Source organism: Mastomys coucha, unplaced genomic scaffold (assembly GCF_008632895.1).
Source record: "Mastomys coucha isolate ucsf_1 unplaced genomic scaffold, UCSF_Mcou_1 pScaffold16, whole genome shotgun sequence".
Lineage (NCBI taxonomy): Eukaryota > Metazoa > Chordata > Mammalia > Rodentia > Muridae > Mastomys > Mastomys coucha.
Window position 1 is genome coordinate 38,402,558 of NW_022196898.1, and position 13,144 is coordinate 38,415,701.

General features: G+C 49.8%; 1 protein-coding gene across 2 annotated transcripts in view; it reads left to right on the forward strand.

Moving 5' to 3' along the window:
• Positions 1–6,781: 6,781 nt before the first annotated feature.
• Positions 6,782–13,144, forward strand: part of Kcnn3 (potassium calcium-activated channel subfamily N member 3) — a 154,970-nt gene continuing 148,607 nt past the window's right edge. For both annotated transcript variants that reach the window (XM_031374530.1, XM_031374531.1), the window contains exon 1: positions 6,782–8,027. In XM_031374530.1, the coding sequence (XP_031230390.1) occupies positions 7,107–8,027 (921 nt within the window). In that variant the 5' untranslated portion in view covers positions 6,782–7,106. The remainder of the gene's footprint in view (positions 8,028–13,144) is intronic.

Sequence of the window (13,144 nt, forward strand, 5' to 3'; positions counted from 1 at the left end):
CTCAGAAATCCGCCTGCCTCTGCCTCCCAAGTGCTGGGATTAAAGACGTGCGCCACCACTGCCCGGCTATAGTTAAGGTTTTTAAAGATTTATTTATTTATTTATATATCATTAAGATTTTTTAAAAATGTACATGAGTACACTGTTGCTGTCTTCAGACACTCCAGAAGAGGGCATCAGATCCTATTGCAGATGTTTGTGAGCTGCCATGTGGTTGCTGGGAATTGAACTCAGGACCTCTGGAAGAGCCCCCAGTTCTCTTAACTGCTGAGTCATCTCTCCAGCCCTATAGGTAAGTTTTAAGACACCTCACCTCAGAGTCTGAGCATAGAGGAACTCAGAAACATTAGAGGGTATGTATACTTACCAATTAGCATCCCTAGGGCTAGGGGTATGGGGCAGGGACAAGGACCCCAGTGTCAAAGTGCCCCAAACTCTCACAATTGTACTCAGACTCACTTAATTCATTCGTCATGCCCTCTGCATCCAGGGTGAGTTGTTGTGGTGGTGTGTGGGCATGTATATGTGTTTGTGTGTGTGTGTTCATGTGTATATGTGTATGTGTTTGTGCGTGTATGTGTGTGTTCATGTGTGTATGTAATGTATTCATGTATGTATGTGTGTGTTCATATGTATGTGTTCATGTGTATATGTGTGTTCATGAGTGTATGTAATGTATTCATATATGTGTTCATATGTACATGTATGTTTATGTGTGTATGTATTCATGTGTGTATGTTCCTGTGTGTGTTGTACAGTTTGTACCCTAAGCTCCTGTCATCTAGGGATTTATGTACAAATTAAAAGCAGGAGAGAAAAGACATTCATATTGACAAAGCCAAGCCCAGATGAGGTGAAAAGTCTTCAGAGAAAACAAAGGAAATGACAAGGGGATTCAAAAGATAGAGAGGATTTCTAAGTGTGTCTGTGTGTGTGTGTCTGTGTGTGTGTGTGTGTATGTTTGTGTGTATATGTGTGTGTGTGTGTATGTTTGTGTGTGTATGTGTGTGTGTGTGTGTGTGTGTGCGTGCATAGAGGAGTCTGAGGAGGTCCCTGCTCTTTACATCCCAGGATGGCTGGACTCAGGGCAAGCTAAGGCAGGAAGGCATCAGAAGCAGAAGGGAGGAGGTTCCATAGCTGACTGGTGACCTTGAGAGTCACAGAGACCTTTCTAACCTTAGTTTATGGGGGTGAGAGCAATAGGGCCCCAGGCTGTGCTTCTGGGGTTTCCAGGAAAGCCAGGGAAAGCTATAAGGGGCTGTGCCAGCTCAGTTGTTTTGATCTTTACAGCACCAATTAATCTAATAACAAAGCTCCTAGATTAGCACACAATGTTGACCGAGTCAGGGTAGATCAATGAGGTAGATCTTCAGTCCAGAGCTGCCTCTGATCTGACCATCTGAAGATGAATGTTTGGTTCTCTGACACCCCTCTAGATGCCTAAGGAGATCCCCCCAAGCCTCTGTCTTTTCTAGACATCCCATTATTATTTGCCATCATATTTATTATCCACCCACCCATCTGTCATACACGCACGATCAGATCCTCTGCTTGATGCTGCCAGTACAGCACCAAGCTAGAGCCATGGGTCGCTACTTCCAGTCGCTCTGTTTTTAGGCAATGAGTTCTGTAGACAGTACGGAGTCTTAGAGCTGAAACACCCCGGAAGCACCTTTTTAAAACACGGAAAACTGCTTGTTTGTTAGGGAAAGGCTATGACCCCCTCTTCTCCTCCAGATGATCTCTCCCTGACTTCAGTCACTCTCTATCAGGCCTCTGCTGTGTGATACAGAGACAAGGATGACATCAATTCAGCTTCCAAGAAGGTCACAGTGCAGGAGTTAGGACACATAAAGTCATGAGAGTTGCAGCCCTTGATGGTGACAATGTTAGCAAGGGCAGCCCAAAGGCAGAGGGGAAGGAAGGACCCTGATTTGCGTTGGGGATTTCAGGAGAGGAAGGATTTTCTGAAAATAAAACAAAACAACAACAACCAAACCAAACCAACCAACCAAACAAACAAAAAAACAAACCAACAACTCCCCACCCCAAACAAAACCCTTAAGCCATCCCTCGAAGGTTAAGGAGAAGTGTGTTGGATGAGGTATGGGGGAAGGCATGCCAAGCAGAGGGGTCTGAGTTAGTTAAGACATGGAGGTATGTATTGGCACGGGATGGAGGTGGTGAGGAGTGAGCTGGGAGAGAGGGCAGAGAAGACTGAAAGCATGCCTAGAGTGGAGCCGGCTTGGCCCAGGGCCACCCTTCCTGAGTCTGGGGACTCTGACCTCACCCACTTTCCACTATTCTTGAGGTAAGAAATTCACTCCACCCTAACCCCTCATCTTTATAGCCGGAAAAGGCCGATGTGCCATCCTTTCGCTTTAGGTCATGTAAAGACTCTATGGCTCCAGTTCTATCACCTCCATGAAGTCTTTTTAAAAAATTTTTTAATTTTAATTTTATTTTATGGAGATAGGTGTTTTGCTTGATTTTATGGCTGTGTACCAATTACATGCAGTTCCTATGGATGCCAGAAGAAGGCATCGGATGGATACAAAGGAACTGGAGTTGCAGCCTGCTGTGCTCTGCTATGTGGGTGCTACAAATCAAACCTGGTCTTCTAGAAGAGCAGCTAATGCTTGTAACCCCTGAGACACCTCTCCAGCTGCCATGATGCCTCTCTCTTAAAATATTTATTTATTAGATTTATTCATTTTACTTTTTTGTGTGTTTCACCTGTGTGCATGTGTGTGCACCCATGTGTGTTTACTGCTCACAGAGATCAGAAGAGGGCATCTGATCTCCTGGAATTATGGTTGTTTGTGAACCACTATATGTGTGTGCTGGGGATTGAACTCAGGCTCTCTACAAAAGGAACAAGTGCGCTTAACCTCTAGCCATCTCTCCAGCCCCAGTGAAGCTTCTTTTATCTAGTTTCTTGGCTACTCATTGGGATTTCTGTTGTTGCTGTTTGTCACCCATGCAACTATGGCTTCTCTCTGTAGAAAGAATGCAAGCCCCCAAGGTTTGTCTTTTGGACATGGGCAGACCTGTGCTTCACCCTAGCTATGCCACTTATTACTGATTACTATTTATAGGCAAGTCTTAATTAACTTGTCTAATGTCTCAATTGTCTCATGATGCTCCCAACTCATGGGCTGTGGTGTATAGATATGGTTGTGGGCTCAGGGGGTGGCACTGGGAGCTTCTTAAACTTGGGTATGTAGCAGCGGTGGGAAGACACCGAGCTCAGTGTGGCTGAGGGTAGATGGAAAGGCTGGTCCACTCAGATTCTGTAGATGCAGAGATCCTGGCTGATTCACTAGTTTGTATACACTTACCTTGAGGCTAAGAAATGGAGGTGTGAGAGTGTTAGCAATTGACCCAGGGCTTCTCTGAAAGCCAGCTGTGTGCTCTGTGCTAGGAACAGAGTCTCTGGAAGTGAGCAACACATGGGCTGGAGCTGAGGCTGGAATGGGAGCCATCTCTGTGCTAGGAGATGCTTACCAGCCAGTAAAAACTTAGTAGCCTCTTTGCGGGGGTGGGGTGGAGGCAAGCCCTGAAGGACATGTCCATTCTTTCTGTGGGGTAAACATTCCCACCACAAATGATTTCAAGTTGCCACTGTGATGCTGGTTACCTGGAGTTCAGAAGACCTGTCATAGTGGGCTTTTAAAAACCAACACTGCAGGGCTGGCAAGATGGCTCAGCAGTTAAGAGCACTGACTGCTCTTCCAGAGGTCCTGAGTTCAATTCCCAGAAACCACATGGTGGCTCACAACCATCTGTAATGGAATCTGATGCCCTCTTCTAGTGTGCCTGAAGACAGCTACAGTGTGCTCATATAAATAAAATAAATCTTTTAAAAACAAAACAAAAACCAATATGCTGGGTGTGGTGGTGTACTCCTTTGTTCCCAGAACTTGGGAGGCAGAGGCAGGTGGATCTTTGTGAGTTTGAAGCCAGCTTGTTTTACATATCAAGACCCATGACAGTCAGGGCTACATAAAGAGACCCTGTCTCAAACCAACCAACCAACCAACCAACCAACCAACAACCAGTCAACCAACCAACCGACAACTAGTCAACCAACCAACCAGTCAACCAACCAGTCAACCAACCAGTCAACCAACCAACCAACCAACCAGTCAACCAACCAACCAGTACTGCCCAGCTCCAGCACATTGTGGAGGCAAGGTTGCTATGTATGGTGATGTGGGAGGTTTGAGGGTGGGTGTGGGATAGGATCCTTATATTGGTTCACAGGAGCCAGGGGCCCTCATTTTTTTTATTTTACAGAGTAGGAAGTTGAGGATCAGAAGGGCATCTTATTTGTGCTGAATGACCACCCACAGCAGTCAGGACTCCACCGTAGGAAGTGTGCTCCAGCTTTAAGTACAATCCACCTGCCTTTTCTCAGGACAGAATTTCTGCACCCAGGGTGGGAGCATCTGTCTCAAGTTCAGACCACTCCCAGATGAGCCTCTGGGCTCTGGCTGTAGAGTAGCTCCATCCATGATGGTGGCATACCCGCCCTATTTGGATCCTGCTGTCACAGTTAGAATAACTGACCCAGCAAGGTTAGTGGAGTCAGAAGGCAACCTATTGTAGTAGAGTGGGCAAAGAAACTTCCAGGCCTAGAAATTAATTTTCCACAGCACAGAATCTATATCTGTCATGAAACTCCAGCACTAGCAGCACATTTTTTGCATTTAACAATGTATTAGTATTAATTTATTTTTGATCATTAAACCAAATCATGTGATCCGGAGCCTTGAGTCAGACCATTGACTCTGGGGATTGAAGAGGTAGGGAAATGAAGGAGGCAGGAGAGAACAGGGACTGGGCAGGCTGGGCATGCTGGAAGGTAAGGTAGGGGCTTGGGGGCTGTCTGATCATGGAAACATGCCCGAGATACTAGGCTTGTACCAGTGTGTGTGTGTGTGTGTGTGTGTGTGTGTGTGTGTATACATATTGCTCCATCATCATTGATAGCAACCTTTTCAAGAGTGGTTGGTATTATCAGGTAGCTGAGGGTGTGGTTTATAGCACACACAGTTCAACTCTAGTCTTCACAGCAGCCTGCAGAGGTGAGGACTGGTATGCACAGGGGACTCTGAGCTCATTGGTGGGACATGCTTTGGAAGCATGCTGGGTGTGGGCGAGCTAGTGTGTGTTCATACCTGTCCACATGCATGACTACACATATGCATCTGTATGTGTGCCTGGACCACCTAGCACTTCCACACACTCATCAAGGGAAGACACTAGACAGAAGCCTGAGGATGGTGGGGAAGTGGGAAGTGGACAGGTAGATGCTCTTCCTTAAGACCCCAGGTGTGCCTAGAGGACTTTCATAACACTCTCTTCCCCTCCAATTGCTAAGGCTGTCCCAATTAAAAATGGAAATAAGTTCATCTCTGGCCTTGTTCCCCTGGAGATTCTTCTGCATACAGTGGGAGCCTAATAAATACTTTATGAGGAGGAGACTGAACCAGGGAAGCCAGCGGCTTTTTCCAGCTCTGACTCTCAGAGACCCATGGGAAGGATCAGATGTGGTGCCACTGGGATCTCCGGTCTTCCTCATAGATCCCAAGGTGACTCCAGACCCAGCTGTTCTAGAAGAGGCTGGATCCAGGTTACTTCACACATCCGGCTTTGGGGAAGTTGGCTCTTCCTTGACAGATTCTCTTTGACCCTTTCCTACCCATCATGTGAATACTATTTATTGAACAACCACTGTGTGTTGATCATCATAGCGGGAAAGCACCTGGGCATTGGCAGAGGAGCAGTGGGCTCAGACTGATCTCTGTTCAAATTCCAGTGCCTTTAATTACAAGCTGGGTGACAAGAGCCATATTTCTCTTTCAAAAAAGATTTATTTATTTATTATATGTAAGTACACTGTAGCTGTCTTCGGACACCCCAGAAGAGGGCGTCAGATCTCATTACAGATGGTTGTGAGCCACCATGTGGTTGCTGGGATTTGAATTCAGGACCCTCGGAAGAGCAGTCAGTGCTCTTAACCGCTGAACCATCTCTCCAGCTCCCAAGAGCCATATTTCTTATCTGCGTGTGAGTGGGTTTCTTTTCTTTCCTATTTCCTTCTTCTATTTCTTTTTTAGGATGATGACGTCATTTCATAGGGTTGATGTGAGGACTGGAAATAACAGAGGCTCCTGTACACAGCGCAGGTGCTCTGACAGTTGTAGGTAGGTGAGCTTCTCCCTGTCAGGAGTGAGTCCCTTCTGCTTCTGGAGGTTCATGCTCAGTGTCTCCTGGTGTTAATTTTCTTTGTAAAATGCGAGCACAGTCCCTAACACCTTGGGCTTTTGGAAGCTGTACCTGGAATCTAATGTGTGAAACAACCTGCAGAGATACTGGCTATTAATCAACGTTTGTCCTCCGTTCCCGGTACCCCCAGCATGGTGACAGCTTCCCCTTTAGGATGCTCTCGATCCCTTCCTTCCACTGCCCCAGCGCCAACATTCAGTCCGGATTGCTGTGGGCATCAGTATCCTGACCGTACCTTCCAGAGGAAAGAAGGCAGCTGCTCAGCTCGCGGGTGGAGTGTGAGGGGTTGGAATGGTAGTGGTCTTGGAGCAAAAACTACAGTTCCCAGCCCTCGTTGCGAAGAGCGAAGGATGGCAGGCCCCTTCTTGGAGGCGGAGCCTGAGAGGGAGGCGGAGTTAAGAGGGGTTGGAGAGTTAAGCCAAACCAATGAAACCGCTGGCTAATAAGTGGGCTTGGCTTGCCATATAACAGTGTCAGGAGGAGGAGAGCGAAGCTATTGAGCCAGCGAGGAGTGAAGCTGAGTCTGCCTCATACACTCCTAGAGGACCACCTTCAGAATAGAGTTCTTTTTTCGCCCCTTCCTCCTTTTCCCGGCTCCTCTCCTGGCTTTTCTATCCGCCCAATACAATGCATACTCGAGTGGCAGCCCCAGAGAACTGAAGCAAACCAAAGAGAGAGAGAGAGAGAGGACTGGAGCCAAGACACTTCTGGTGGGGAAGCTTGGATGCCTGGCTTTCTTTGAGGTCATCTTTGGAACGAGGGTGGCTTTGGGGTGGAGGGTCGTGCTGCAGGGATCCCAGCCAGGCCCCAAGATGGACACTTCTGGGCACTTCCATGACTCGGGGGTGGGGGACCTGGATGAAGACCCCAAGTGTCCCTGTCCATCTTCTGGGGACGAGCAACAGCAGCAACAGCAACCGCCACCACCGCCAGCGCCACCAGCAGTCCCCCAGCAGCCTCCCGGACCCTTGCTGCAGCCTCAGCCTCCGCAGCTTCAGCAGCAGCAGCAGCAGCAACAGCAGCAGCAGCAGCAGCAGGCTCCACTGCACCCCCTGCCTCAGCTTGCCCAACTCCAGAGCCAGCTTGTCCATCCTGGTCTGTTGCACTCTTCTCCCACGGCGTTCAGGGCTCCCACTTCAGCCAACTCCACCGCCATCCTCCACCCTTCCTCTAGACAAGGCAGCCAGCTAAATCTCAATGACCACTTGCTTGGCCACTCTCCAAGTTCCACAGCCACAAGTGGGCCCGGTGGAGGCAGCCGGCACCGGCAGGCCAGCCCCCTGGTGCACCGGCGGGACAGCAATCCTTTCACGGAGATAGCTATGAGCTCCTGCAAATACAGCGGTGGGGTTATGAAGCCCCTGAGCCGCCTGAGCGCCTCTCGGAGAAACCTTATTGAGGCCGAGCCTGAGGGCCAACCCCTCCAGCTCTTCAGTCCCAGCAACCCCCCAGAGATTATCATCTCCTCCAGGGAGGATAACCATGCCCACCAGACTCTGCTCCACCACCCCAACGCTACCCACAACCACCAGCATGCCGGCACCACGGCCGGCAGCACCACCTTCCCCAAAGCCAACAAGCGGAAAAACCAAAACATTGGCTATAAGCTGGGACACAGGAGGGCCCTGTTTGAAAAGAGAAAGCGACTGAGTGACTATGCTCTGATTTTTGGGATGTTTGGAATTGTTGTTATGGTGATAGAGACCGAACTGTCTTGGGGTTTGTACTCAAAGGTAGGGACTGTGGTTTCTCTTTATACATTCAACAAAAGGAGTATGTAGAGGAGAGAGAAAGAGAGAGAGAGAGAGAGAGAGAGAGAGAGAGAGAGAGAGAGAGAGAGAGAGAGAGAGAGAGAGAGAGAGATGTATTTCCTTTGCTTAGTTACATGGAACATCCTAACTTCCCATGGTTTTCTTCTTTGGTCCTGTGAGGATTCCTCTCTTGCTTCCTTTTGTGGGGACATCCCCATACACTGTGTCTAATTTGCAGACTCTGTGTTCAGGAGGATTAAAGAATCCCTTCTGAGAAATCGCTCTTTTCCTCTGGGCTCACGCGTACTAAAGCATAACCCAGCAGCTTAACGCACCAATTAATTACCCTCTGCCTTGATGTGTTTGCCAGTTCCTGCTACTTCCCTCCTTGTCCCCCCCTCCCCCCCCCCGGGCTCCACTCCATTTTCCCCAGGATAAAAAAGAAATAAATGTCTGGCTGGGGGTGGGGATCCTGTACCATTCCCCAGTCTTCCCCCCCCCCAAGTTTCTATTTCCCTTCTCTTCCCAGAGAGACTCCAGGGTAAAATAGAGATGCTCCCGGGTCTCTCCCAAGGGCACCGGGTTAAAAATATAGGTGGAGGAAACCATCAGTCCCTTCCCTCAGGAAAGAGGACCCAGAATAAACCTGCCGCTGCCTTGTAAACATGCCCTGATAAAAATGGCTACAGGTGTTACCCAGGCAGAGCAGATGGGCACCGCCTTGGCCTCACACGGGGAGCGCCTCTCCTTAGGATGGGATGACAGGGCTTCCCCAGCGGGTCAAGGGAGTTGGCACCCCAGCTCAGCCCTGGCTCTTTCCTCCCACCCCAACTCCTTCTCCTTGGGATAAATAAAGATGAGTGTATGTGTGTGCACACTGGATGGAGAACGGCAGGCACAAGGCACTGTCTTGGAGGGGGGGGGCGCTCCATTGCTCTATCCTCTCAGTCGGAGGAGAGGGCTTCTTTCCCAGAGGGGAATGAGGTTGAGGAAGGTGGGTTTTTGTCAATGGTGTATTTGCCAGGGAACTGCATGCTGAAAAGCTTGGAGATGCAGGGGACTGTTGGGCAAGCAGTTTCCCCTACTGTACCGTCTGGCCCCAGTTTGCTGGGGTTTGCATGTGTCTGTGTGTACTTGTGTGAGTGCCTGCTTGTTCTGTGGATTTCTGTATTTGTTTGTCATTTTGGACAAGGGGTGGCTGGGCTGGCTGGCGGGTAGCTGGGAGGGGCTCAGCTGTTGGAGGTTTCAAATAGAGCCTGTTTCAGGCAGCTCACAGCTGCTGGAGACTGTCACATTCCTTGTAGAGATCTAGTCACAAAAAACCTGGGAGGTGCTGATCAGATTTCCCCCATTCCCAGAGTCTCCCTTTAACCTGACATGGGCAGTGCTCCTTGTCAGGCAACCTGCATGGACAGAGCCCAGACTTCCCAGCAGAGACTCCTCCAGGGACCTGCTGCTTTGCAGGGACTGCCCAAGCCAGAGCACTTGGAAGCTGCCTTAGTCTAAATAGCTCCTGGATGAACAGACCTCTCTATGAGCAGAGTGGGGTTTCCCCTGGAAGCCCAGCTCACTTAGTCATTCCCTGTAATGAGAGCCTGGGAGGCTGCAGGTCCCTCTGTTCCCTGTTCTTAGAGCTGCCTCTCTTGCTGTGTGCTTTGCTTAGGAGATGGGCTGGCAACCACCCCCCAGGGAATTAGGAATGCTTGTTAGGGGAAATCCGTGGAAGCCCACATCCCGGAGGTGTGGCATGGTCCTAGCATGTTCTTTTCAGTGGTCCCCATGGTGGCTGTTAAGGAAATGGCTTTTCTAGGAGTCAGTGGCTGTGTCCAGCTCTGGTGTGGGATCCATGATCATTTGTCTGAATGTGTTGGTGTGTGTGGGGGGGTTGTCGCCGGGCAGGGATGACTATCTTCTCTGATGGAGTACTCATGGGAAGAGGTTTTCCCAGGCAGGGAGGCTGTGAGTGTGGACTGAGTGAGATCACCCGAGGCGTGTGCTTCCTCCACTCCTAAGCCGTTGATTCTCTGGTGGTGATGGCACTAAGGGACAGTGGCCAGGAAGCTCCTGCTTGCCTCAGTCAATGAGGTGACCACTTCCTGTGTCCCTTGGGGATAGGATTGGAACAACAAAATGTTTAGTGAGGCAAACATCCCTATTTACAAAGAGGCAAACAGGATCATATCAAAGGATACGAGGACCAAATCTGGAGTTTCAGATCTGCCTCTGCTGGCTGTGTGATTCTTGGATGTCAGGATACTCTGCGAGGCTGTTTCCAGCTTTCTGGTAGGGAGACCGAGTCAGATGAGGTCAAGGCCCTCCAGAGCGCCTGCTCATGTAAGAGGGATCTGTGTGGCTGTCTGTAATGACTGAGGAGGGAGACACCATCTTCCTCTGTATTTAGATGGAAAGTAAGACTTGAGGATGGAGGAGAAAAGTTCTACAAGGAATCTGGGTCTGATTGGTAGCTGTTGGGGAGAAGTGTCAGCTCCCCAGCTTTGGGGTCCAGGGGGATGGGCTCTGTGACAGAAGAGCCCAGAGATACTCAGGAGGGATGAGTGACTCTCCTTTGCTAGGGTTCTTGTGTGCCTGCCCGACTCTGCTGATGATTCTGGAAGCCCGAGGATAGACCAGGTGACCAGTCATTTTGGGTACCTACGATGGCCGTTTCTATTCAAAGGTCCTGGTGAGAGACAGGTTCCTTTTCCTCAGAATGACTGATGACCCGCAACCCTGGGCCTTAGCTAGCTCTGAAGTTCTCTGCTTCATCTCACGAGGTTGTACCCACTCCGTCCGTCTACCGATACCTGCCGCTGGGAGAGTCATTCATCATGCAGGCCCATGATGGGAGAAAAGCAATGTGGCAGATACCCCGAGCGTGCTCAAAGTTGATGCAAAAGAGAGCCAGGGTGAGGAGGTTGAGAAATGGGGACAAAGTGCTTCCCGGCTCCCACCCTCACAGGCTGTAGGCGATGACACTGGAAGGAAGGAAGTTCCACTGAGAAAGAAGGTGGAAGCCTGACTGGGGGGGCGCGGGTGTTGTGGACCCCTAAAGGTGCTAGGCTGTCTCTGAGCTGAATGGAGGCTCTGGTTTGTTCCTCCCTCTCTCCTTCCCTCCCTTCTCTTCATACTCCCATTCTTCCCTCTCCTCTTCATCCTCCCCCACCTTTGTCGTCTTTAGTAGGTGGGTTTCCTCTTTGGAAACATAGACAATAGGAGAGGGCTGAGTCTTAAGATCCTGTTTGGAAGTCTGGACGGTCCTGTCTCTGCCTATGGCTCCCTCTAACTGTTAGAGTCTCACAGGGTTAGGGCAATGGGGACTTAGTTTTTTTTTTTTTTTTTTTTTTCTTACTGTGTTCTTTACTTTCTTCTGGAGCTGGTTTGGCTCATGTAGCCCTTTTTCCTTAAGCCGTCAGTAATTCTCTACTAGATCCAAAGAGTTAGGGGTAACCTGGCCTGCTCTCTCCTCCTTAACACCCTGACAGGACAGCAGGCCTCAGCCTGTGGCAGCAGGGTAGCTGTCTGCTTCCATAGATCTCTGTAGCTTCTCCACCGCTGGCCTAGAGCTCCATCTTGGTCATCTCTCTGCTCCTTGGTCTTACCTCCTCTCTGCCCAACCGGACTTCTTGTCCTGTTCCTTTCTGATACCCCAGCTTGGCCTGTTGCTAGGGGGAAGCAGTAGTTACAGTTACAGGAGTCCCTCTCTGCTCCCTTGGGTACATTCTCCTCACTTCCTGGTACTGCTCCTTCTTCAGACCACCGAGTGGGCCACCACCCTGAGCTAGTTCTACTGAGCAGCTAGAGGAGGTCCCTACTGCATACTCTTCAGAGAATGGTGGCTTCTAGGCCCCGGGCCAATCTGTTGCCTGTCTCTTTGCTGGCCTCACAGATATCAGAAAGTCCCTCTAGCCTTCAGCTGGAATGACAGATAGTATTCTAAGCTTTTATTTTTGGTTTTTGTAGGGTGTGTGTGGGGAGGTGGTAGCCACAGCTTCACACCGTAGGTAAACACTCTACCGAGTGTGTTTCCAGCATCTGAGATGCATCTCAGTCCTGATCCTCTGCCTTTCTGGGGTGGAGGCTCTAGTTGCACAAGGACAGAGTGGTAGCCAGGGCACATAGGATGAAGGACCTTGCCTGTTCCCTTTGGGCCCAAGTGCCTCCTGAGGTTAGGTTACCTGTTGCCGGAGCACGTATTTCTGGAGGATTTTGGGGGGCACCAGTACCTGTGATTTCAGGCACGCTGGCGAGGTAGACATAGGTCAAACCCTCGTGTGGACCCCCCTGCAGGATGTCCTCTGAGGCTATGAGGGCAGAAGACTCAATAAAATACTTTGGCTGCCGGACCCTGAGAGCCAGCAGCCAAGGGCCCCAGGTCTGCATTTTAATTGTCACAGGGCACACTGATCATGCCTGCCCAGGGCAAGACAAGCAGATCTGACAGTGTGAAACAGCCACAGCCCTGCCCCCATGGTGACCCTTTATTTATATTCATTGTGGACAGTGAGCAAATGAGTCAGATCTTTGTAACCTATAGGATTACCAGTAACTTGTCACCTACTTTCCTTTCCACGTCACCTACTGTTTATAACTGTCCTGGGGACAGGCTCCACAGGGCTTCCAGACTTCCCTTCCCCACAGGCGGCGCTGGGCCTTGGGACAATGGCTGGGCATTTGTCTTCTGAATAAGCTAATTAGAAAGCTACTTCATGGCCTTTGATTCCCTTATTTAGCTTCCAGGAAGGAGGATGTATGAGGCCATCCTCAAAAGATCCCCTTAAAAAAAATTAGGTAGAGGAAAAACAGAACAAAATCGGAGTAACCTGTGTTGTGACTCAGGCTCCCAGGCAAATGTAAAATCAGAACAGAGAGCTCTGGTTCCATGCCACTTACTTATGAAGCACACTGGGGGGAAGTGTGTGTGTGTGTGTGTGTGTGTGTGTGTGTGTGTGTGTGTGTGTGTGTGGAGTGTTGTGAGGGGCGACTGTACTGTACTGACACAATATCCCTTTTCTTTGCGCCATGACAGGACCACCAGAGCATTCATTGGTAGTTGTTTTTCTCTCAAAACCCCAAAGGGAGAGAGAGAGAGAGAGAGAGAG